Below are 26,127 nucleotides of genomic sequence, written 5' to 3' on the forward strand. Positions count from 1 at the left end.
ACATTTTGTTAAAATGCTGAAAATTAATCCTAGGAGCTCTATTGAGGATGCAGCTGTGTCCTTCAAGAAGCCAGTGACTCCTCAGGACAGTTCTTATCTCCACTTGAGAGATGAGGAAACTCAGGTTCTTTCTTGCCTGTGGCTGCATAATGTCCGTTTGTCCTGTGGCAGGTGTAGGATTTTTCTCCCCAAACCAGGACCTCTGCAACCTTCCTCTGTCACTTCCAGACCTTTGCTCCAGCTGTGTCTGGACCGGGAATAACTTTCCTCTGTCCCACCTGGTCTTTCTGGCTAAGCCCACTTCCATGTGAAGATTCTAAGTACTAGAGAAACAGTGTTAGACTTGATTTTGAGAGTGCCTTTGTAATTTTTGATGGTTAGTACTTTTATATCTTAAAATTTTTTCCCAATGGTAATTTTATAAAGATATTCCCATCTTCTGATTTCTTCCTTTAATTAATTTGTTATAGCATTAAATAATCATTTCATCTTTATTCATATTTACCCAACAAATGTTATGAAAAGTTATATTATTAAAAGTTATATTATTAATTTTGTACTCAATTTTTATTTCCATTATGACTTTTATTTTGACTCATTATTTACAGTTGAGCCTTGAACAATGCAACGTTAAGAGCATCAATCCTTTACTTAGTAGAAAATCCAAGGAAAACATAGAATTAGTCCTCCTGTTCTGTGGTTTTGCAACCAACCATGGAGAGTTTAGTACCGTAGAACTTACTACTGAAAAAAGACTGCCTATAAGTGGACCCTTGCAGTTCAAACTCATGTCATTCAAGGGTCAATTGTATTTAGGAGTCTATTTCTGAAGTTTTAAAAATATAAGGATATTCTGCTCATATTCTTTTGATGAGTTTCTAGCTTAAACTCACTGTGGCCTACAAAAAATAATGCATCATTTTAATCCTTTAAATATTTCTGACACCCAATACATGACTTCATCTGTAGTCAGCATCCACATGTTCTTGTAAAATGCGTAATCTACCTTTGTTAGCCAAGATGTTCTATTTATGTTCCCTTTTTCCATCAGCTATGCCTAACTTCTATGTCAGTACAAATCAATTTATTTTTATATTTAATTTTTTATTTTATTTTCCCACTGAGTACAAATCAATTTATAAGACGTGTTTTAAAATCTTCCCAAATGATAATGAAGATATTTCTTCCTGGGTAGCATCCACTCACTGCTGCTGTTGAGAATTCAGCCTTGGATCTGCTGTTCATTTGAAAGTAATCCTTCTTTCTGCAGGTGCTCATAACTTTTCTGGCTATGGATATTTGATTTCTCACTATGGATTTCCTTCTATTATTTTGCTTGAGATTTTTTTTTTTTTTTTGCTTTTTGCTTTTTAGGGCTGCACCTGTAGCACATCGGAGTTCCCAGGCTAGGGGTTGAATTGGAGCTACAGCTGCAGGCCTACACCACAGCAATGCCAGATCTGAGTTGCATCTGCGACCTACACCACAGCTCACGGCAATGCCGGATCCTTAACCCACTGAGCGAGGCTGGAGATCAAACCTGCAACTTTATGGATCCTAGTCGGGTTCATTAACCACTTAACCACGAAGGGAACTCTTCTAATTTTTAACTTCTGATTAAATGTTTTTCATCAGTTATACAAAAATCTCAGCCACTATCTCCAATACATTGTCTTTTTCTCATTCCCTCTCTTCTAGAATTTTAACTCAACATATGTTCAACTTTCTAATTCTGCTTTTTTCTATGTTTTTATCTTTATGCCTGTCTGTGCTTCCTGCATGACACTTCTTTCTGAGCTATTTCAGGTTAGAAATTCTCTTTTCATCTTTTTCTAATCTATTATTAATTCCATTTACTGAGACTTTAATTTTGCTTTTTCCATATTTTTCACTTTCAGAAGTTGTTTTAGTTCTCTTTCAAAAGTTATGTCATTTTTTTAAGGTTCATGCACCCTGGCGTACTTTTAAGGTATGTTTTTACTATTGTTATAATTGTTTTCCAACCTATATTTTGTTAATACTATACTAATAAAGGTTTTTAATCTCATCAATTTGTTTCTTAGTCATGGTATCTTATGTCTTTGAATGTTGAACTGTTTATATTTGATTATAAGCTTGTCATTATACTTGAAAAAGAATAGCTGGATGTAATTCAAATTCTGGAGTTAAGTGAATTTCCTCGAGATTTGCATTTGATTCTGCCAGGTACTTTGGGAAACAGTCCATAATCACATTAGTGGAAGTTCAAGGTATGAGAGTCCATAAAAAGACCAGGTAATTACAATCTTTCATCAACTTATTTGCAAGAATTCGCCCAATACCTCTTTGGTGTTATGCTGAGGGTGCAGACTCTGCAGTTCCCAGCTGATTGTGGGGAGGGCCTGGGGGACCTGCTTGTGTGGCCCCTGGTCTTTGACTTCTCCACCCACCTCTTCTCTGCTCATCCAAACAGAAGCGTGCATCTTGTGTGTTCAGCAAACTCCCTCCGAAAAATAGTTCTGTGCATCTGGATTCCCACAAGTCCTCCCATTTTTTTTTATCAGATCACCTCTCCTGCATTGGCAGTTCATCAAAGCTTTCAAGGTTTTCAGACATTCTAAACAGGTTTCTTTTGATCCTTTTTAGTGGGACGATTGGAACGAAATCTAGTCACTGTTAATGAAAGCCCCTCTCCACGTCTCTGTTAGGATCATTGGGGGCCTATAGCTTATTCCAATTTTTTCTATATGGACAGTCTGTTTTTTATGCTTTCCCCTTTGTTTAAGTGAGAGTAACATTTTAAAAACAAAATAAAGGTTTAAAAATTTAAGGAACAATAAATTGCCATTATCCAAATGCCCAGGCACTGGTACAGCGGTTACACCATTTTCTCCTTTTCCCCCGTTTTCTGCATATTACTTCTCAAGTGCACGAAGACCTGCCATGACGATGCAATCACAAAGCACACGGTAGAGAAAGGAACTGAGCTCCTTGCAGCTCTGAAAATAAGCGGTACCCTGTGTATGTTTAAGCACAGGGAGATGATCCTTAACTGTCACTAGACTTTCAGGTGGGTTATCACACCCATAAAAGATTGAGAATTGTATTCGTTCTCAAGTCGGACATTTCCGCAAAAGTCTGACTGCACTGTCATGCTTTCTGGGCCAACACTAGTCCCACAGGTATTTCTAAGCGCCTCTACCAGCCCGGTGTTGCTCTGCAGGACTCTGCCTGCGTTTCCCTCCGTGACTAACGCAGCTCACCTTCCTCACGGGTCACAGGCAGCACAGCAGTGATGTGCCTCCTTCTTGGCCCCCACGCCCGGGGCAGAGGTGGGGTTAGGTTGATGGGTCTCACACATCACAGATGCATGGGGCCTGTGGTGTCTGGCCACCAGGGTCTGACTGCTCTCCACAAAAGCAAGTCCCTGGGCCTTTTCTCCACGCAGGGCCGCTCCTGGGACCCAAACGTCTTCGCCTTGAGTAGGAAGCAGGACCCTAGAAGTCATCCATCTCGTTGTGATCTCCACTGAGAGTTTGTTGGGGCTCACGAGGGAGAGTAACAGGCGGTGGCAGAGCTGTGTTCCTCCCTCGACCTTCTCTGGCCGTGCCCTCCACCCACGCAAGAGAGAGCCGCTCAGTCCACTTGACAAATTCTAGAAAGAAGTGGGAGCAGCAAGGGTCTCAGCCGAGGGCCAGGGGCCACAGGGCGGGGACGGGCAGGCTCCCACCTCGCAGGGAGAGGAGATGAGGAAGTAGCTGCCAGCTTGGATGCTTGTAGGGATATTATTGAACCTGGTGGGACAGGTTTCGGGGACACAGCGCCCCAGTCCCCGGCCCTGCTGCCGGGGCCCCCTTTTCTGCCGCGCACTGACTCAGCAGCAGTGCGGGCTGTTGAACGGATGGCTTGGGTGCCTCTCTTTCCCGGATCACTGGCAGTTGGTGGGGAAGCCCCTTGGGCAGCCGTGGGTGATGAAACCTATCACAGCAGCAGGAGAATGGGACTGACCGCGAACTCTCCAGCCCCCCACGCCCTCCCCTTCCTTCCTCTCCCAGGGCCTCAAAGGCTGGCAGGAGGAAGCACAGGCAGCAACCGACTGGGCAGCCCTCCCGGGAACATGCAGCCACTCCTGCTTCTGGTGGCCTTGCTCCTGCCACCCGGGGCTCGGGCAGGTGAGTGACCGTCCCCACCCTCTCAGGCCCACCCCATCCCTGAGCCTCTGGAGCCAGACCACCCACGCACTTCAGGCGTCACTGAGCAGCTCCTAGGAGTCCCCAGTTCTCAGCTTTCTCATCTATAAAGCAGGAATGATATCAGTGCCGTCCTCATGGCCTCGAGAGGGGACTTCAGTTACTTAGTGCCCATACAAGTCCTGGACCTGCCCGGCAGGGAGCACTTCTCCATAAACGTGCTCTCTCAGCTCCTTCTGCAGCTCACGTGGCAGGGCCTAGGAGGTGAAGATGCAGCAGTAGCTGCCCCATCTGCTCAGCCCTAGACCCGTAAGGGTCATGCACTGGCCATGGCTGGACTCAGAGGGGCCGGGACAGTGGCTGAGGAAGAAAGCACATGGGACTTCAGGGAGGGGCCCCTGCAGAGGGCTCAGGATTGCCATCCCCACAGCAGAGACAGCCTCCTCCTTATGGAGGCTGCAGCTGGCCTTGCCTTTTGGGGGTGGTGGGGGGAAGCGGAAGCTGGGATGGGGAGCTGGCAGCGCATCCTGCAGAACCAGGGAGCCCTCTCCCAGTGCTGGGGCCCTGTGGACCTGGCTCTCACCGCCAGCTTTTCCTGGCCCTGCATCATCTCTCCTGCCTCCCTAGCTTCCAGCCTTTCTGGTGGCACCCAGCTGATGCCCACATCCCCGCCAGGGCTGAGCTAAGTGCCTGATGCTTGCTTCCAGGGGAGATCATCGGAGGCCAAGAGGCCAGGCCCCATTCCCGCCCCTACATGGCGTATATGCGTATCCAAAGTGCACAGGGTCATAAAACTTGTGGAGGGTTCCTGGTGCGAAAAGACTTTGTGATGACAGCAGCTCACTGCTTCGGAAGGTGAGAAACCAAGGAGCTTCTGGGCACCACTAGAGCAGGATCAGCAGAGTTTACCAGAGCAGCCATCTGAACACAGGGTGCTAGCAATGAAGGGGAGAGAAAGGACCAGGTAGGCCCGGGGGGTGGGCAGGGGACAGGACAGTGTAAATGAGGAGTAAGGAGGATGTGATCAAATCAGGGGAGATGGAAGGCTCGCACTGGGGCTCAAGATGTGTCTCCAAGGCCTTTCTCAATTTCTTCCGGGGGCGGGGGGGGGGGGGGGGCAACAGCTAAGGTCACCATGTCCCCCCCAACTCTCTGCTCAAGGCAGGGGAGATGGAGGACACAGCCCAGCCCCAGAGCCCTCTCATCCCTCAGAGGCCCCAGCAGCAGTCCTGCTGCCCTGGGCTGTCCCTCTGACCTGCAGACCCGGGGACCACAGACCCTGTAGCTCATACTACCTCCAGGCTCCCTTTCCTTTGCAGGCAAACAGTTGTCATCTTGGGAGCCCATAACATCAGGAGGTTTGAACGGACCCAGCAGCGCATACCTGTGCTCAGAGCCATCCCCCACCCCAGATACAATCCGCAAAATAACCTGAACGATATCATGTTACTTCAGGTACCGACCCTGTGGGTCTTCAGCCCAGGCGGCTCCCTCCCCGCTTGAGGGTCAGTGCCCTGGGCCCAGGGAGGAGAGAGCTGGGGGGACTCCTAGGGTGCTGGGGGGCTGGGTGGGGGTGAGCAGAGCACAGACAGTCCCTGAGGCCTGCACACTCCCCACCAGCTGGCAAACAGAGCCAGACAAAATCGATTCGTCAGGCCAGTGGCTCTGCCTCGGACCCAAGCCAGGCTGAGTCCTGGGGCCCGGTGCACTGTGGACGGCTGGGGCCTGGTGAACCTGAGCAGGAGAACAGACACACTCCAGGAAGTGCGGCTCACAGTGCAGAGGGATGGGGAGTGCCGCCGACGCTTCAGATCCTACAATGGCTGGACCCAGATGTGTGTGGGGGATCCAAGGGAGAGAAAGTCCGCCTTCTTCGTAAGACCACGGGCATCTACCAACTTTCCCGAGACAGAGGGGCCTGATAGGCGGGGCAGTACACACAGACCGCATCCCCATTGCCTCAGTCTGGGTCCAGGACCAGAGTGAGCGGGGCTTTTCCCCACCCATCCATTCTCTGGGGGAGCAGAGGGAGCAGCAGACACACGTGACATGCCTGGGCAGTGTTTTCCGGGGGAAGGTGAAGGCACCTTGAGCTGGGTGGGGCTGGACAGGCACCCATAGCCAGGGCTGGAGCCCAGTGATGGAACAATCCAGAAGCTTGACTTCTGCACCCTCTCCCACCCTCCCATCCCTCACACCCCCACCAATAGAAGGGCACCCCAACCCTGCCTTCTCTGAGGGCCAGGCCTTAGGGCAGCAGAAGTGGGGAGGCCTGGAGAAGGGAGGCCCGGCTTAGTGTCCCTTCCTCTGTCTGCCCACAGGGGGACTCCGGAGGGCCCCTCGTGTGTGGCCGGGTGGCCCAGGGCATTGTCTCCTATGGAAACAGACAGGGGACACCCCCAGCAGTCTTCACCAGGGTTTCCAGCTTCCTGCCCTGGATAAGGAGAACAATGAGTCGCTTTCAACAGCGGGGCCAGGCTGAGATCCCCCTGTGATTGACCGTCCTTCTCTGGGGCAGAGGCCGGCTCCAGGGCACTTCCAGAGGCTTAATAAATGTCCACATCTAGAGTGGAATATCTGATCTCTCGTTTGTTCATTAAACATGATTCGGTACACAACCAGCGTATGCCAGGCCACGTGTGAGCTCCTCCAGGGAAATGGGGTCACTTCCCCAGGACATGGAAACCCCTGTCCCCACCGTCTTGGGGGTTAGAATGAGCTTCTTCCCTCCTCTGAGCCATCCCTGCTTTGTTCCCCCTCCACCCACAGGCTGGAGAGTGATGGAAGGACAGCTCCTCCCCAGCGCAAAGTACCTCACTCTCCACTCTTCCAGAAACTCCTCGCTAGGTTTTTTGTTTTTTTGGTTTTTTTGGTTTTTGTTTTGTCTTTTGTCTTTTTAGGGCCACACCCTCGGCATATGGAGGTTCCCAGGCTAGGGGTCTAATCGGAGCTACAGCTGCTGACCTACGCCACAGCCATAGCAATGCCAGATCCAAGCTGTGCCTGCAACCTACACCATGGCTCACGGCAACACCGCATCCTTAACCCACTGAGCAAGGCCAGGGATCAAATCCCCAACCTCATGGTTCCCAGTCCTATTCATTCCCATTGCACCACGATGGGAACTCCTCCTCGCCGGGTATTAAAGTGCACCCCAAAACCGGGTGCCAATGGGTAGGACAGTCAGTCCAAAGGGACAGAATTGACATACTGTATGAGACCCAATTTAATAGATGGTAAAGAGGCAATTCGAATCATGGGAGACCATGGACTTTTAACACCTGCCATTGAAACAAATGGTCATTTGGGAAAAAAAAGATAAGGTTGGATCCAGGCTTCTCATCATCATCCAAAATAACACTCAAATGGGGTCAAAGATGTAAATGTAAAAAAATCAAACCATACAAGAAGAAGGGGAAAAGGAGATATACTTTCTTTAAAACAACTGACAAAACTTGTGTTGAAAGCCATGCTATACTCAATGGCCCAGAAATGGGAACATCCCAAGTATCTATTTACAGTCAGAGTCTTTCTCCTAAACCCTTACCCACAACAACACTCACTGTATAAAAACCAATATTCTCATTATCAATGCAATGAGGATTTCCTTCTGGCTTTGTTACATTAAAATTATACAAAACTCCACATGACATGTTAGCTAAAATAACTTGACTTTTACACTAAAGATCAGCCTATGACTAAATATATCAATATTATATTCAAATAAAAGATTTCTGGAGTTCCCTTCATGGCTCAGCAGTTAACGAACCCAACAAGAATCCATGAAAATGTCAGTTCAATCCCTGGCCTTGCTCAGTGGGTTAAGGATCCAGCATTGTGGAGAGCTGTGGTGCACCTTGCAGACGTGGCTCAGACCCAGAGTTGCTGTGGCTGTGGTGTGGACCAGCAGCTATAGCTGTGATTTGACCCCTAGCCTGGGAACCTCCATATGCCACGGGTGCAGCCCTAAAAAAATATTTAAAAAATAAAAGATTTCTGAAGTCACATCATTTAAAACCATGCTTTTAACACTTCAAGGTAACTGTGAAGAATCAGCTGGGAGGTTCTTCTATATCCATCAAAATGCTAACTACCCACAGTGACTTTTACCACCTGAATTTTTATAGTTTTCCCAATCTTCAATGGAATGATCCATAAACACAGAACAAATCCAACTGGCTATACACATACATGCTTTGGGAGTTTGTCCCTGATTTTATGTGTACTTGTCAGGAAGTCTTTTGCCCAGTATTCATTATAAGGATTTTGCAACACTCTTTTACTCAACAATAAATCTGTGACAATACTCAGTAATTCCTTCCTGTATTTGCTACCACCTGCCCATAGGAACTATCTCTTACTCATATGCTCACAGGGATAACAGTCTCATTATTAAAAGTTTGCACTAGACGATGGACAGAACGCTTGAAGGCGGAAAGGGGAGGAGAGAGCATGGAGGAGCCCCCATCCAGCCCCTCATCTCTGTGACATTTCCTTAGAGCCCAGAGCACCACCCAGGTCAGGACTTGGTCCCAGGAAACGGCTGGGACAGACCCATCTCTCCTCCACATCGTTCCCTGCCACTCAGCACGTCCAAGGCAGCTCTCTGCCTCCAGTGGCCCTGCTGGGAAGGTTCCTACAGACCTCACCTGCTCACCTCCAGAGCACAGTGCCCTTCATGACCATCCCAGGAGCCTGGCCAACACCTCTCACAGCTCGGCACCCTTCCCTATGAAGCAGAAGAGCTTTGGCAAGAAAGCAGTTTGCAGGGAGTTCCCACTGTGGCCCAGGGGGTTATGAACCCGACTAAGTATCCATGGGGATGCAGGTTTGATCCCTGGCCTCACTCACTGGGCTAAAGGATCCAGCATTGCTGCAAAGCTGTGGTGTAGGTCGAAGATGTGGCTCGGATCCTGCATTGCCATGGCTGTGGTATAGGAAGGCAGCTACAGCTCGGATTTGACCCCTAGCCTGGGAACCTCCACATGCTTCAGGTGGGCCCCTAAAAAGACAAAACAAACAAACACGCATTTTGCACCCTGAAAACTAGCACAAAGGGATACAATTCCTCTCACTTGCTTTCTCTACTTTCAACCTCTGTGCTTTGGAAGCTCTGCTGACTTGACCGGAAAGTCATAAAACCGTGACAAGCTCATGGACAGAAACCCCACCAGGGACTTCCCTCCTGGCCCAGTAGCCAGTAGCTAAGGCAGGCTTCCCATCCACAGAAGCCTGGTGCCTGTGCCCTGGGGCAGAGCATGGAGTTAGGAGGAGCTAGACACTGGCGATTCATCCTAACTAGAGCAGAATCACTGAAGGGAGGGCTGGTGACCCCGATAACAGTGGTCTGTGTTTGTCTGGGAAAAGCGGGTGTCCCAGGAGAAAGCCACCTCCACCCTGAGACACAGAAGAGGGGGGCAGCCCAGGGCCAGGCCCAAGAGCTCAAAGGAAATGTCTTCTTACACACACGTGAAACACTCTCCGAAGTCCACAAAATCTGCCAAGTACATTTGGAATCATTTCAAGATTTTAGGTGGCATAACCCCAAGAACAACTACAAGCTCTATTAGATTGATACCCTATCGTGCTTACGCTTTCCATTTTTCATTGAATTTTCAGAAGTTCCATTTTCTGGAGTTCCTGTTGTGGTGCAGCAGAAATGAATCTGACTAGGTACCATGAGGTTGTGGGTTCGATCCCTGGCCTCACTCAGTGGGTTAAGGATCCAGTGTTGCCATGAGCTCTGGTGTATGTAGGTTGCAGATGCCGCTGGGATCCTGAGTTGCTGTGCCTGTGGTGTAGGCCGGCAGCTGTAGCTCCCATTCAACTCCTAGCCTGGGAACCTCCATATGCGGTGGGTACGGCCTAAAAAAAAGGAAAGGAAAGAAAGAAGTTTAATTTTCCCAAGGTACATTATGAGTCAATGTTTTGTGTATAGGAAAGTACTATATCATTTCAACCATCCACAAATTTCGCCTTGTTAGTGTTTGAATATGCAATTACTATGCTGACTGTTAGAATGGGTTCAGTGGTAGTCAAGCTCTGATACAGCCTTAATGACCTCATCTTCTGGTAGTCACACTGGAGAGTGAAAGAAATTCCCGAGGCAAGGAAGGACCAGAATGACAAATAAAATCCAGGATGAATTGCAGCCACCTCACCTTTTCTACCATGAAGACGCGTCCACCACGGTGCCCAAAACATCACGGAGTAGGAGAATACCCACAGCAAATTCCATGGGCAATTACTTTCATTTTGTTTGCACATTACTTTTTTGTTCTGTTGTACAGAAAATGACCAAACCATTTCAACATCTGGAAATTGAACAGGCATCTCTCCACACACCCCACTCCAGAATCCCATACTCACTGTGCTCTGGCCCAAGCAGATCAGATGGTTCCTCTGATTAGCCATTGGCTCTCAGAAACCGTCCTGAGTTACAAGCCCTGAGATAGTATTAGGGGTTCCCAGAAAGACAAGACTCTTTTGTGCTCCTCACCTTCCATCACAGTGAGCCACCGTCAACATGAAGTTGTCTCCTACCAGGAATCTCCTGCACGCGCTCCAGCCTTGTGTGTTGTCAGGGCAACATACAGATGTCCTATAGGGCCTACAGTGTAGTCTGGACTCCGTTGCATTTGATGCCCCTGAAAGAAACAATTTCCCTGGATCTCTGTATTCATAAGAAACAGAGGATGGGCACAGCCTAGTGGCCTAAAACAATGGGATGTTCAGAGGAGGGGGAGTCTGCAGTGCTCACCCTGCACGATGAGATGGGGCTCCAGGCTTCCCTGGGCAGCCTGGTGGGCTTGCAGCAGGACCTGTTTCCTTGCTTAGCTCTGATCTCGCAATAGAGATGAGCTCAGCCCTTGTTCTGGAGCACTTCAAATATATGTCAAGAGGAAGGGGTCTGTCTTCAGGATATACCATCTAGAAGAGCTGGAAATTACTCCCTCTTATCTGCCCTGGTTACCTCTTTACCTCTGAGCTTTTCAGAGCCTCTGTGTCCCACTTACTTCCTGGAGGAGGCTGTTTTCTAAGGCCTGAGATTCCTGAGTTCCTAGAGCAGAATACTCTGGCTCCTTTCTCTCTCATCATGAGTCAGGCACATAGTAAATGTCCCACAGATGCTTGTTCATATGAGAATGAACAGCCCCCCAAATGGCTTTGCTCAGTCGCTAGGGAGGAGCAGTCCTCAAGCAGTCTGAACCGCAGCACAGACGTAGCTTTGTAAGGAATTTAGCCATCAAGGTAAAGACAGACAAGTGCAAAGGATTAGAAATCAGAGTGCGATGGAGAAACGGGAGGAGGGGGCCTGGGTGGGAGCCAGTCTCTTAGGGCCACGGGATCAGTGGTGAGGCGACACTGAGAGGCTCCCTTAGATTTTCAGCAGAGTGGCTCAAGAAGGCGGGGACAGCGAGAGGGTTACATCTCCGAAGCTGAGTGTAAGATAAGCTTTCATTCCTGGTCTAGACCGCAGCTCTTAGAACAGAGCAACCCACTCTTAGCTGTGGAGAATGGGAGTTAGACCCCTCATTTTCAGCTTGCCCTCTCCACCAGGATCCTGGGCCATCCTCATTATAAATAACTTTCCACGTGCAAAGGTGTAACCTATGGAAGGGAGCAGACCCACCAGCTCTCCATGAGAGAAGGTTTCTGTGATCTGCACAATTACGTATCCGGAGACGGACCTGGGGTTTAGCACATTGCTGGGAATGGACTGAGACAAGGAATGATCACAGTGGTAGTCTCATGGGGGCACTGTGGAAGTGTCACTGCTGGGGTAAGCCAGGCCTCTAAGGAAAGGGACAGTCACTTACCTCCCTCAGCCCTGGAGGTGAGAGATAGGCCGATAAGAACGGGAGCAGCGGCATCTTCTCTGTAAAGCTGACCAGGTCTGAAGTGGTGGGTGATGTCTCCTTCCAGGCTTTTTCAATCCTGTATTGAAAGGGCGGGTTCAGAGACCAATTTACTCCTGCTTCTATTGATTCTCAAGGCAGGAGCTTTCATCGCATCCCTCTTCTCCTCACACAGAAAGGTCTGTGCGGTGAGGGTGTTGCAAGAACCACGTTCTTAGGCCACCAGTAGTTCGCATGACCACATTCACCTAGAGAAAATCCTGGGCTCGCTGAATGGAGGAAGGGGCTTTGTGGGTTTTGGCATTAGCCAGAAATGGTGTCCCCCTTCCCCTAAGTCTGATCCTCCAAGACCATAAATATGACCCCACCATGCTTGAATTTGTCATTAGGTAACTGTCTACTTCCTTAAAAAAAAAAAAAAAAAGTGCATCCATTGGATTATAGTTTCTGCAGAGCTTCTTTTTTGGTGGCAGGTGGGTGGGAATAGCTGAGAGGTTTTTTGTTGTTATCATAAATGCAAGAGCACCAAGCACCAATCTTTCCTAAAACCCACTAGCCAGGAGTCTAGTCATCCATCAACTTTTCGGTCATTTCAGGCAGCTGCAAATGCTGAAGAATGGGGCAGAGGAACAGAGGTAGGAGAAGTGGAGACAGGGTGTTGATGAGAGTAACAGGAAGGTAAGGTAAGGAAAGAATAGGGGAATTTAAGAAGAGTGATTTGACAAACAAATACACCTGCATTTATTGTGTGGCCCAGTCCCCTGCAGCCCTTATAGAGCCAATATTATTCTCAACTTGTGGATATTTCAAAGATTTAAAAGGCCCCAATATTAAAGCAGTTCAGAGGCATGCAGGTAGAGACTGAAAGAGGATAAGCATATCTTTGCCACTCATTCTAAGTTTTCCAAGTCATTCCCGTCCCACCTGGCCCAAGTAATCTGGGCCCCAGGGAAGACCATGATGTGGGCAAAGTTTCTGCCCCCAGAGGCTCCTTGCCCCTGGTGAGGAACCAGGCATATTTTCTCATGCAGTTCTCTGCACACAAGTGGGTTGTCAGCCTTTGGAAGGGCAAATTCCAAGTTATGATTCTACTTAGAATACAGGCGATCAGCCTGCCAATTTGGATGACTTCCATCTGTTCTTTTATAATTTAATCTAGACCTGAGAAGATTTCTGGACCCTTATCACGAACAGGACATAATGTGTATGCTGCTTTTGCATCTGTTGGATTACCCACAAGGTGGAACATACAAAGTGTCTCATTTTCATTCTCTGCCCTGGGCGTGACAGTTCCTTTAAGGGGATCTATTGCCTCTTATTTTTGATGATTTACCTCTCCTCCCCAACCCCAATCTGCAAACCACAAGTATGTTCAGCAATATTGTAGTAATTTATTAAACATTCATGTTGATACATTGGGCTTAAATGTACCTATAAAATATTATTTATAATGTTTTGGAACTGTAGCAAATCAAAGATGATTGACTCTAATTTTAGCCCAAAGCAGGTGTTTATCATTTTAATGAATCTTCTCACACAGGATCACAAGAGTTTTCACAATTTCTGTAGCTGGTTTCATGTGCATTTGGCAATACTATCGCATCTTTCTGACAGATAGTTTTCCTCTGAGCTGTTTGGACTCTACTTGGATCCTACACATGGCTCAGGGCTCCCTTCTCCCAAGATTCCCCCAGATCCAGATAACACAGACATGTCTCTGGCTCTCCTTCCACTCCCCTCTGCCTCCCGTCTCACATGAACCACATCTAGCTCTGCTGCTCTGACCAAGGACAGAAGACACCTGTGCCTTAGCTTAGCCATTGTTCCAGGAGAGCAGCTAGCTTGTTTTGTGAAGTTATCACTAACAAATTTGTCATTGCAGGAGTTCCCATTGTGGCTCAGCAATAAAGAACCTGACTACTATGCATGAGGATGTGGGTTTGAACCCTGACCTAGCTCAGTAGGTTAAGGATCCGGCGTTGCTGTGAGCTGTGGTGTAGGTCACAGACGAGGCTCAGATCTGGTGTTGCTGTGGCTGTGGCGTAGGACGGCAGCTCTGTTTCGACCCCTAGCCTGGGAATTTAGGGCCGTGGGTATATCCCTAAGAAGAAGAAAAAATTGCCATTGCTTTAGGATGTTCAGTGACTAGAAATTAAAAAGGAAGACGGAAAATGAAAAGGGTGTTAGAATTGTGTGGGACACTACATGCAACACACCTGTAAGGGGAGACCCAGAAGGAGGGCAGAGAAAGAAGTAAAAAAATATTTGATTAAATAACAGGTGAAAAGTTCAAAATATGGATAAAAACCCAGACCATTGATCCCAAAGCCAAGAAGCTCAGTGAACTCCAAGTAGGAGAAAGTATCATAGCTGAATGGGCAAGATTTCCCCTATGCCTCCATCCCTTCCATCCTAGATCTCATCATCTCATTGCCAGCCCAGCCTCTCTTCAAATGGCACCCCTGGTTCGTTCTCTCCCACAAAATCTTCTGTGTTATGTTCACAAGCGGGAAATGCTGAGATGGAACTACTTCTGGCGTCTATGACATCATTCAGACATGATGCTTCTTTTTTTTTAACGTAGAAACCTAAGTGCTCGAAAAGGCAAAGTAATGCCAACACTGCTGCACATGTGCACGGGAGGTAGCTGCCCACCTTCTCCAAATAACATCATCTACATGAGAGCTTTTTTATTGCATTGTAAGTGATTCTCTTTTTTTTTTTTTTTTTTTTTTTGAACTTGATGGCCACACTCGTGGCATATGGCATATGGAAGTTCCCGGGCCAGGGATTAAATTCTAGCCACAGCTTTGGCAACGCCAGATCCTTTAACCCACTGTGCTGGGCCAGGGATAAAACCTGCACCTCTGCAGGGACCAGAACTGCTGCAGTCAGACTCTTAACCCACCGGTCCAGGGTGGAAACTCCAACAAGCGACTCTTTTTTCAATTAGTTTTAAATTGTGATAAGAATATACATAATGTAAAATTTTACCTATGAAATAATTTTAAATGTACAGTTCAGTGGCCTTAAGTCCATTCACACTGTTGTGCTCTTTTCCACCTTAAATTTTCATCTTCCCAAATTGAAACTCTGAACTCATTAAACAGTACCTCCTAATTACCCCTTTCCTCCAGCCCTGAGGAGTCACCATCATACTTTGTGTCTGTGAATTTGCAAGAGATTCTTACATAAATGCAAAAGCCTGAAGCATGGTCGTTTCTTCAGCCTTATACCTCATTTTTTACTTACCTTAATAAGGAGGCAAACCCCAGCAAAGAGAGACTGTAAGAAAAGTGGGAGGGATGAAGGGCTTGCTGGGGAGGGGGTAAGTCATCACAAATAAACCCACCTGAATTTTGTTCTGGGGGTTATGCCACCTAAAATCTTGAAATGATTCCAATGTACTTGGCAGATTTTGTGGACTTCGGAGAGTGTTTCACGTGTGTGTAAGAAGACATTTCCTTTGAGCTCTTGGGCCTGGCCCTGGGCTGCCCCCCTCTTCTGTGTCTCAGGGTGGAGGTGGCTTTCTCCTGGGACACCCGCTTTTCCCAGACAAACACAGACCACTGTTATCGGGGTCACCAGCCCTCCCTTCAGTGATTCTGCTCTAGTTAGGATGAATCGCCAGTGTCTAGCTCCTCCTGACTCCATGCTCTGCCCCAGGGCACAGGCACCAGGCTTCTGTGGATGGGAAGCCTGCCTTAGCTACTGGCTACTGGGCCAGGAGGGAAGTCCCTGGTGGGGTTTCTGTCCATGAGCTTGTCACGGTTTTATGACTTTCCGGTCAAGTCAGCAGAGCTTCCAAAGCACAGAGGTTGAAAGTAGAGAAAGCAAGTGAGAGGAATTGTATCCCTTTGTGCTAGTTTTCAGGGTGCAAAATGCGTGTTTGTTTGTTTTGTCTTTTTAGGGGCCCACCTGAAGCATGTGGAGGTTTCCAGGCTAGGGGTCAAATCCGAGCTGTAGCCCCTGTGGCCGGGGGCTATTGCTGCAACCTGTGGTGTAGTTTGTAGACATGGCTCAGATCTGGCATTGCTGTGGCTGTGGCACAGGCCGGCGGCTACAGCTCCAATTAGACCCCTAGCCTGGGAACCTCCATATGCCGAGGGTGTGGCCCTAAAAAAAAAGACAAATAAAAAAATAATGAACCTGTTATCCCTTCGAGAATATGAGTAAGAGATAGTTCCTATGGGCAGGTGGTAGGAAGAAATTACTGAGTATTATCAAAGATTTATTGTTGAGTAAAACAGTGTTGCAAAATCCTTATAATGAATATTAGGCAAAAGACTTCCTGACAACAAGTACCCATAAAGTCAGGGAAAAACTTACCAAAGCATATCTGTGTATAGCCAGTTGGATTTGCTATGTGTTTGTGGATATTTCTATTGAAGATTGTGAAAATTGTAAAAATTCAGGTGGTAAAAGGCACTGTGAGGGAGTTTCCGTGGTGGCTCAGTGGTTAATGAATCTGACTAGGAACCATGAGGTTGCGGGTTCAATCCTTGGCCTTACTCAGTAGGTTAAGGATCTGGCATTGCTGTGAGCTGTGGTATAGGTTGCAGATGCAGCTCAGATCCCGTGTTGCTGTGGCTCTGGTGTAGGCCGGCAGCTACAGCTCCAATTCAACTCCTAGCCTGGGAACCTTCATATGCCACAGGAGCGGCCCTAGAAAAGGCAAAAAGACAAAAAAAAAAAGTCACTGTGAGTAGTTCACATTTTGATGGATGTAGAAGAACCTCCCAGCTGATTCTTCACTGTTACCTTAAGGTGTTTTAACATAGTTTTAAATGATGTGACTTCAGAAAATTTATTTGAATATAATATGGATGTATTAGTCATGTGCTAATCTTTAGTGTAAAAATCATGTTATTTTAGCTAACATATTCTGTGGAGTTTTTTCTAATTTCAGGATAACAAAACCAGAAGGAGACCCTTGTCATATTGAAAATGAGAACAGTGGGGAGTTCCTGATGTGGTGCAGTGGGTTAAGGACCTGACATTTCTGCAGCTGTGGCATAGGTCACAGCTGTGGCTCAGATTCAATTCCTTCTGTGAGTACAAAAAAAAAAGAGAGAGAGAACATGAGATCATTTGTCTATACTAGAGTGAGATGCTCGTGGGTACGGGTTCAGGAGAAAGACTCTGGCTGTACATGGACATGTGGGTTGCTCCCATCTCTGGGCCACTGTAAACAGCACAGCTTTCAGTAAGGGTTTTGTTGGATGTTTTTAAGAAATTAAATACTTCTTTTTTTTTCTTCTAGTACTTGTATGACCTGATTTTTTACATTTACATCTTTGACCCCATTTGAGTGTTATTTTGGATGATGATGAGAAGCCTGGATCCAACCTTATCTTTTTTTTCCCAAATGACCATTTGTTTCAATGGCAGGTGTTAAAAGTCCATGGTCTCCCATGATTCGAATTGCCTCTTTACCATCTATTAAATTGGGTCTCATACAGTATGTCAATTCTGTCCCTTTGGACTGACTGTCCTACCCATTGGCACCCGGTTTTGGGGTGCACTTTAATACCCGGCGAGGAGGAGTTCCCATCGTGGTGCAATGGGAATGAATAGGACTGGGAACCATGAGGTTGGGGATTTGATCCCTGGCCTTGCTCAGTGGGTTAAGGATGCGGTGTTGCCGTGAGCCATGGTGTAGGTTGCAGGCACAGCTTGGATCTGGCATTGCTATGGCTGTGGCGTAGGTCAGCAGCTGTAGCTCCGATTAGACCCCTAGCCTGGGAACCTCCATATGCCGAGGGTGTGGCCCTAAAAAGACAAAAGACAAAACAAAAACCAAAAAAACCAAAAAAACAAAAAACCTAGCGAGGAGTTTCTGGAAGAGTGGAGAGTGAGGTACTTTGCGCTGGGGAGGAGCTGTCCTTCCATCACTCTCCAGCCTGTGGGTGGAGGGGGAACAAAGCAGGGATGGCTCAGAGGAGGGAAGAAGCTCATTCTAACCCCCAAGATGGTGGGGACAGGGGTTTCCATGTCCTGGGGAAGTGACCCCATTTCCCTGGAGGAGCTCACACGTGGCCTGGCATACACTGGTTGTGTACCGAATCATGTTTAATGAACAAACGAGAGATCAGATATTCCACTCTAGATGTGGACATTTATTAAGCCTCTGGAAGTGCCCTGGAGCCGGCCTCTGCCCCAGAGAAGGACGGTCAATCACAGGGGGATCTCAGCCTGGCCCCGCTGTTGAAAGCGACTCATTGTTCTCCTTATCCAGGGCAGGAAGCTGGAAACCCTGGTGAAGACTTCTGGGGGTGTCCCCTGTCTGTTTCCATAGGAGACAATGCCCTGGGCCACCCGGCCACACACGAGGGGCCCTCCGGAGTCCCCCTGTGGGCAGACAGAGGAAGGGACACTAAGCCGGGCCTCCCTTCTCCAGGCCTCCCCACTTCTGCTGCCCTAAGGCCTGGCCCTCAGAGAAGGCAGGGTTGGGGTGCCCTTCTATTGGTGGGGGTGTGAGGGATGGGAGGGTGGGAGAGGGTGCAGAAGTCAAGCTTCTGGATTGTTCCATCACTGGGCTCCAGCCCTGGCTATGGGTGCCTGTCCAGCCCCACCCAGCTCAAGGTGCCTTCACCTTCCCCCGGAAAACACTGCCCAGGCATGTCACGTGTGTCTGCTGCTCCCTCTGCTCCCCCAGAGAATGGATGGGTGGGGAAAAGCCCCGCTCACTCTGGTCCTGGACCCAGACTGAGGCAATGGGGATGCGGTCTGTGTGTACTGCCCCGCCTATCAGGCCCCTCTGTCTCGGGAAAGTTGGTAGATGCCCGTGGTCTTACGGAGAAGGCGGACTTTCTCTCCCTTGGATCCCCCACACACATCTGGGTCCAGCCATTGTAGGATCTGAAGCATCGGTGGCACTCCCCATCCCTCTGCACTGTGAGCCGCACTTCCTGGAGTGTGTCTGTTCTCCTGCTCAGGTTCACCAGGCCCCAGCCATCCACAGTGCACCGGGCCCCAGGACTCAGCCTGGCTTGGGTCCGAGGCAGAGCCACTGGCCTGACGAATCGATTTTGTCTGGCTCTGTTTGCCAGCTGGTGGGGAGTGTGCAGGCCTCAGGGACTGTCTGTGCTCTGCTCACCCCCACCCAGCCCCCCAGCACCCTAGGAGTCCCCCCAGCTCTCTCCTCCCTGGGCCCAGGGCACTGACCCTCAAGCGGGGAGGGAGCCGCCTGGGCTGAAGACCCACAGGGTCGGTACCTGAAGTAACATGATATCGTTCAGGTTATTTTGCGGATTGTGTCTGGGGTGGGGGATGGCTCTGAGCACAGGTATGCGCTGCTGGGTCCGTTCAAACCTCCTGATGTTATGGGCTCCCAAGATGACAACTGTTTGCCTGCAAAGGAAAGGGAGCCTGGAGGTAGTATGAGCTACAGGGTCTGTGGTCCCTGGGTCTGCAGGTCAGAGGGCAGCCCAGGGCAGCAGGACTGCTGCTGGGGCCTCTGAGGGATGAGAGGGCTCTGGGGCTGGGCTGTGTCCTCCATCTCCCCTGCCTTGAGCAGAGAGTTGGGGGGGACATGGTGACCTTAGCTGTTGCCCCCCCCCCCGCCCCCGGAAGAAATTGAGAAAGGCCTTGGAGACACATCTTGAGCCCCAGTGCGAGCCTTCCATCTCCCCTGATTTGATCACATCCTCCTTACTCCTCATTTACACTGTCCTGTCCCCTGCCCACCCCCCGGGCCTACCTGGTCCTTTCTCTCCCCTTCATTGCTAGCACCCTGTGTTCAGATGGCTGCTCTGGTAAACTCTGCTGATCCTGCTCTAGTGGTGCCCAGAAGCTCCTTGGTTTCTCACCTTCCGAAGCAGTGAGCTGCTGTCATCACAAAGTCTTTTCGCACCAGGAACCCTCCACAAGTATTATGACCCTGTGCACTTTGGATATGCATATACGCCATGTAGGGGCGGGAATGGGGCCTGGCCTCTTGGCCTCCGATGATCTCCCCTGGAAGCAAGCATCAGGCACTTAGCTCAGCCCTGGCGGGGATGTGGGCATCAGCTGGGTGCCACCAGAAAGGCTGGAAGCTAGGGAGGCAGGAGAGATGATGCAGGGCCAGGAAAAGCTGGCGGTGAGAGCCAGGTCCACAGGGCCCCAGCACTGGGAGAGGGCTCCCTGGTTCTGCAGGATGCGCTGCCAGCTCCCCATCCCAGCCTCCGCTTCCCCCCACCATCCCCAAAAGGCAAGGCCAGCTGCAGCCTCCATAAGGAGGAGGCTGTCTCTGCTGTGGGGATGGCAATCCTGAGCCCTCTGCAGGGGCCCCTCCCTGAAGTCCCATGTGCTTTCTTCCTCAGCCACTGTCCTGGCCCCTCTGAGTCCAGCCATGGCCAGTGCATGACCCTTACGGGTCTAGGGCTGAGCAGATGGGGCAGCTACTGCTGCATCTTCACCTCCTAGGCCCTGCCACGTGAGCTGCAGAAGGAGCTGAGAGAGCACGTTTATGGAGAAGTGCTCCCTGCCGGGCAGGTCCAGGACTTGTATGGGCACTAAGTAACTGAAGTCCCCTCTCGAGGCCATGAGGACGGCACTGATATCATTCCTGCTTTATAGATGAGAAAGCTGAGAACTGGGGACTCCTAGGAGCTGCTCAGTGACGCCTGAAGTGCGTGGGTGGTCTGGCTCCAGAGGCTCAGGGATGGGGTGGGCCTGAGAGGGTGGGGACGGTCACTCACCTGCCCGAGCCCCGGGTGGCAGGAGCAAGGCCATCAGGAGCAGGAGTGGCTGCATGTTCTCGGGAGGGCTGCCCAGTCGGTTGCTGCCTGTGCTTCCTCCTGCCAGCCTTTGAGGCCCTGGGAGAGGAAGGAAGGGGAGGGCGTGGGGGGCTGGAGAGTTCGCGGTCAGTCCCATTCTCCTGCTGCTGTGATAGGTTTCATCACCCACGGCTGCCCAAGGGGCTTCCCCACCAACTGCCAGTGATCCGGGAAAGAGAGGCACCCAAGCCATCCGTTCAACAGCCCGCACTGCTGCTGAGTCAGTGCGTGGCAGAAAAGGGGGCCCCGGCAGCAGGGCCGGGGACTGGGGCGCTGTGTCCCCGAAACCTGTCCCACCAGGTTCAGTAATATCCCTACAAGCATCCAAGCTGGCAGCTACTTCCTCATCTCCTCTCCCTGCGAGGTGGGAGCCTGCCCGTCCCCGCCCTGTGGCCCCTGGCCCTCGGCTGAGACCCTTGCTGCTCCCACTTCTTTCTAGAATTTGTCAAGTGGACTGAGCGGCTCTCTCTTGCGTGGGTGGAGGGCACGGCCAGAGAAGGTCGAGGGAGGAACACAGCTCTGCCACCGCCTGTTACTCTCCCTCGTGAGCCCCAACAAACTCTCAGTGGAGATCACAACGAGATGGATGACTTCTAGGGTCCTGCTTCCTACTCAAGGCGAAGACCTTTGGGTCCCAGGAGCGGCCCTGCGTGGAGAAAAGGCCCAGGGACTTGCTTTTGTGGAGAGCAGTCAGACCCTGGTGGCCAGACACCACAGGCCCCATGCATCTGTGATGTGTGAGACCCATCAACCTAACCCCACCTCTGCCCCGGGCGTGGGGGCCAAGAAGGAGGCACATCACTGCTGTGCTGCCTGTGACCCGTGAGGAAGGTGGCTGCGTTAGTCACGGAGGGAAACGCAGGCAGAGTCCTGCAGAGCAACACCGGGCTGGTAGAGGCGCTTAGAAATACCTGTGGGACTAGTGTTGGCCCAGAAAGCATGACAGTGCAGTCAGACTTTTGCGGAAATGTCCGACTTGAGAACGAATACAATTCTCAATCTTTTATGGGTGTGATAACCCACCTGAAAGTCTAGTGACAGTTAAGGATCATCTCCCTGTGCTTAAACATACACAGGGTACCGCTTATTTTCAGAGCTGCAAGGAGCTCAGTTCCTTTCTCTACCGTGTGCTTTGTGATTGCATCGTCATGGCAGGTCTTCGTGCACTTGAGAAGTAATATGCAGAAAACGGGGGAAAAGGAGAAAATGGTGTAACCGCTGTACCAGTGCCTGGGCATTTGGATAATGGCAATTTATTGTTCCTTAAATTTTTAAACCTTTATTTTGTTTTTAAAATGTTACTCTCACTTAAACAAAGGGGAAAGCATAAAAAACAGACTGTCCATATAGAAAAAATTGGAATAAGCTATAGGCCCCCAATGATCCTAACAGAGACGTGGAGAGGGGCTTTCATTAACAGTGACTAGATTTCGTTCCAATCGTCCCACTAAAAAGGATCAAAAGAAACCTGTTTAGAATGTCTGAAAACCTTGAAAGCTTTGATGAACTGCCAATGCAGGAGAGGTGATCTGATAAAAAAAAATGGGAGGACTTGTGGGAATCCAGATGCACAGAACTATTTTTCGGAGGGAGTTTGCTGAACACACAAGATGCACGCTTCTGTTTGGATGAGCAGAGAAGAGGTGGGTGGAGAAGTCAAAGACCAGGCGCCACACAAGCAGGTCCCACAGGCCCTCCCCACAATCAGCTGGGAACTGCAGAGTCTGCACCCTCAGCATAACACCAAAGAGGTATTGGGCGAATTCTTGCAAATAAGTTGATGAAAGATTGTAATTACCTGGTCTTTTTATGGACTCTCATACCTTGAACTTCCACTAATGTGATTATGGACTGTTTCCCAAAGTACCTGGCAGAATCAAATGCAAATCTCGAGGAAATTCACTTAACTCCAGAATTTGAATTACATCCAGCTATTCTTTTTCAAGTATAATGACAAGCTTATAATCAAATATAAACAGTTCAACATGCAAACAAAGATATAAGACACCATGACTGAGGAAAAAATACATCATACACACGGAGAAAAGACTTTAGCTATTGGGATAATATTATTAGTATAATGAAATACAGATTATAAAACAATAATGCTGAAATTAAAACAAGATTTAAAGGAGCACCAGAGAATATGAACCTTTAAAAAAGTGACATAACATCTGAAAAAGTGCTAAATACAACTTCTAAAATTAAAAAATATGAAAATCCAAAATCAAATAGTTAATAACAGATTAGAAAAAGATAAAAAGAGAATTTCTAACCTGAAATAGCTCAGAAAGAAGTGTCATGCAGGAAGCACAGACAGGCATAAAGATAAAAACATAGAAAAAAGCAGAATTAGAAAGTTGAACATATGTTGAACTAAAGTTCTAGAAGATGAGCAAGAGAAACTGGGGGAAAAGGTAATATATATTAAGGTAGTGGCTGAGATTTTTGTTTTTTAAAATTGATGGCAAAAATAATGGTAGAGATTTGAAAAGCCAACAAATCTCAAGCAAAATAATAAAAGGAAATCCATTTCATAAGTGACAGAAACCTTAAGAGCACCTAGAGAAAGAAAGATTACTTTCAAATGAATGGCAAATCCAAGGCTGGATTCTCAACAGCAGCAGTGAATGGAATGCTGCAGCAGTGAAAGGAAGAAACATCTTTATAAGTCATTTGGGAAGATTTTAAAACACATTTATAAATTGATTAGTACTGGTATAGAAGTTATGAATAGCTGATGAAAAAAATGAACATATATAGAACAGCTTACCCAACAAATGCAGAGTACGTATTTTTACAAGCGCATATAGATGTTGGCCATAGATTAGGTTTTACATTAGGTCTCAAAAATGTTTAAAGGCAGGAGTTCCCATCGTGGCTCAGTGGTTAACGAATCCGACTAGGAACCATGAGGTTGAGGGTTTGATCCCTGGCCTTGCTCAGTGGGTTAAGGATCCTGCATTGCCATAAGCTGTGGTGTAGGTTGCAGACATGGCTCAGATCCTGCATTGCTGTGGCTGTGGCGTAGGCTGGCGGCTACAGCTCCGATTCGACCCCTAGCCTGGGAACCCCCATATGCCGCGGGAAGCGGTCCAAGAAATGGTAAAAAGACAAAAAAAATATTTAAAGGATTAAAATGATACATCATTTGTTATATGACACATTGAGTTCAAACTAGAATGTCACAACAAGAATATGAGCAGAATATCCATATATATATGTATGTGTATATATATGTGTGTGTGTATACATATATATATATATATATATATATTTTTTTTTTTTTTTTTTTTTAGGGCTACACCTGCAGCATATGGAGGTTCCCAGGCTAGGGGTCGAATCGGAGCTGTAGCCACTGGCCTACACCACAGCAACGCCAGATCCGAGCTGCAGAGCTGCATCTGCAACCTATACCACAGCTCACGGCAATGCAGGATCTTTAACCCACTGAGCGAGGCAAGGGACCGAACCTGCATCCTCATGGATACCAGTCAGATTTGTTTTCACTGAGCCACAACAGGAACTCCTATCCTTATATTTTTAAAATTAAAGAAATAGGAGTTCCCTGGTGACTCATCAGGTTAAGGATCCTGTGCTGTCACTGCAGCAGCTTGGATAGCTGCTGTGGCACAAATTCAATCCCTGGCCTGGGAACTTCTGTATGCCGTGGGTGTTGCAAAACAGGAAGAGAAAGAAAGAGAGAAAGAGAGAAAGAAAGAGAGACAGGCAACAGCATTTTGAAGTGGACAATCCACTTACACACAGATTTTTTTTTTCAGTAGTAAGACTACAATACTACACTATCCATGGCTGGTTGCAGAACGAAAGGGCTGACTCTAAGCTATACATGGACTTTCCACTAGGTGGATAGTCAATGCCCCTAGCCCCATGCTATTCAAGGGTCAACTGTAAATCATGAGTAAGATCATAATGGAAATAAAAAATGAATTCAAAATGTTTAATAATGATAGAAAATAATTTATAGTAAAATTTGTTGTGTAGGAGCTCCCTGGTGACCTAGCAGTTAAGGAGCCAGCATTGTCACTAGTGTGGCTTGGGTTTCATCCCTGGCCCAGGAATTCTGCATGCTGTTGGCACAGCCAAAAAAATAATTTTTGTGTATATACGAATAAAGATGAAACTTAACCATTTAATACTAGATCCCAAATTAATATAAAGGTAAAAATCCAAAATTTTGAAGACACAATTTCTTTATACACTTAACTTTGGGAAAACAATTTTATACAAGATATAAAAAGCACTAACCACAGGAAACTATATTCAATATCCTACAATAGGCCATAATGGGAAAAAATATGAAAAAATAAAAGCACTGACCATCAATAATAATGGATAAATTGATCTATAGTAAAAATTTGTTGGGTATATATAAAGATGAAAATTCTAATTACCAAAGGCACTACTGAGATAGTTAAATGTAAAACCACAGGGTTGGAGTCATTTACAATAACTAGGAAAGGGTTTGTATCTGGAGAATATATGTTTATATCTGGAATATCTATATTATAGGTCACCAGGAAGATAATATTTTGAAAATCTACATGGATATGACAAATCCCTAGAAAATATAACAATGAAACATACTCAGAAAGTTTGAATTTTCCTATAAACATTAAATTGATTCAGTTTTCAAAAATATTCCATCAAGGATAAGCTTATATGGCTTCACTGGAAATCTGTAAAAATATTCAAAGAACATATGGGAGTTCCTGTTGTGGATCAGTGGATTAAGAATCTGACATAGAGTCTGTGAGGATGCGGGTTCAATACCTGACCTTGCTCAGTGGGTAAAGGATCCAGCATTGCCAGAGCTACAGTGTAGGTTGCAGACACAGCTTGGATCTGGCACTGCTGTGGCTGTGGTGTAGGCCTGCAGCTACAGCTAGGATTCAACTCCTAGCATGGGAACTTCCATATGCTGTAGGTGTGGCCCTAAAAAGAAAAAAAAAGAACACTATATGATTTCTCCTGGAGAACAGATGCTACCCAACTCCTTTATGAGACTAGAGAAATTTGATGCTAAACCCAATGAAGACAATATGGGAAAAGAACATTGCAGGCTAATATTATTTGAATATTGATGTAAGCCAAATCAGTCAATAAACAAAAATATTACATTATTTCTAATTTGTGTTTATCCTAGGATGGATGCCTTTTCATTCAAAACTCAATTGTTATAATACAACATACTGATGAAAGAAGAAACACCGTATGATAATTCAATTAAAGCAAAAAAAAAAAAAGCATATGTCAAAATTTACCCTCATTCATTTCAAAAAAATTATTAGCAAACAAGGAGTAGAAAAGAGTGCC

The 26,127-nt window shown here is 47.6% G+C and overlaps 2 protein-coding genes across 2 annotated transcripts; one reads left to right on the forward strand and one right to left on the reverse strand.

Annotated features, from left to right (window-relative positions):
- The first annotated feature begins 2,878 nt into the window (after nucleotides 1-2,878).
- LOC125136510 (cathepsin G-like) lies at nucleotides 2,879-6,775 on the forward strand. Its single transcript, XM_047797358.1, has 5 exons — nucleotides 2,879-4,151; nucleotides 4,877-5,024; nucleotides 5,489-5,624; nucleotides 5,790-6,044; nucleotides 6,491-6,775. The coding sequence occupies exons 1-5, from the start codon at nucleotides 3,881-3,883 to the stop codon at nucleotides 6,662-6,664; spliced, it is 984 nt and encodes a 327-aa protein (XP_047653314.1). The 5' UTR covers nucleotides 2,879-3,880; the 3' UTR covers nucleotides 6,665-6,775.
- An 11,314-nt stretch (nucleotides 6,776-18,089) lies between these two features.
- On the reverse strand, nucleotides 18,090-21,014 carry LOC125135551 (cathepsin G-like). The gene is made up of 5 exons (XM_047795809.1): nucleotides 20,713-21,014; nucleotides 19,840-19,987; nucleotides 19,246-19,381; nucleotides 18,826-19,080; nucleotides 18,090-18,379 (listed from the first exon to the last, which is right to left on the reverse strand). Exons 1-5 carry the CDS (start codon nucleotides 20,981-20,983, stop codon nucleotides 18,206-18,208), a joined length of 984 nt encoding a protein of 327 aa, XP_047651765.1. The 5' UTR covers nucleotides 20,984-21,014; the 3' UTR covers nucleotides 18,090-18,205.
- Between the last annotated feature and the right edge of the window lie 5,113 nt (nucleotides 21,015-26,127).

This window comes from Phacochoerus africanus, chromosome 9, assembly GCF_016906955.1.
Source record: "Phacochoerus africanus isolate WHEZ1 chromosome 9, ROS_Pafr_v1, whole genome shotgun sequence".
NCBI lineage: Eukaryota > Metazoa > Chordata > Mammalia > Artiodactyla > Suidae > Phacochoerus > Phacochoerus africanus.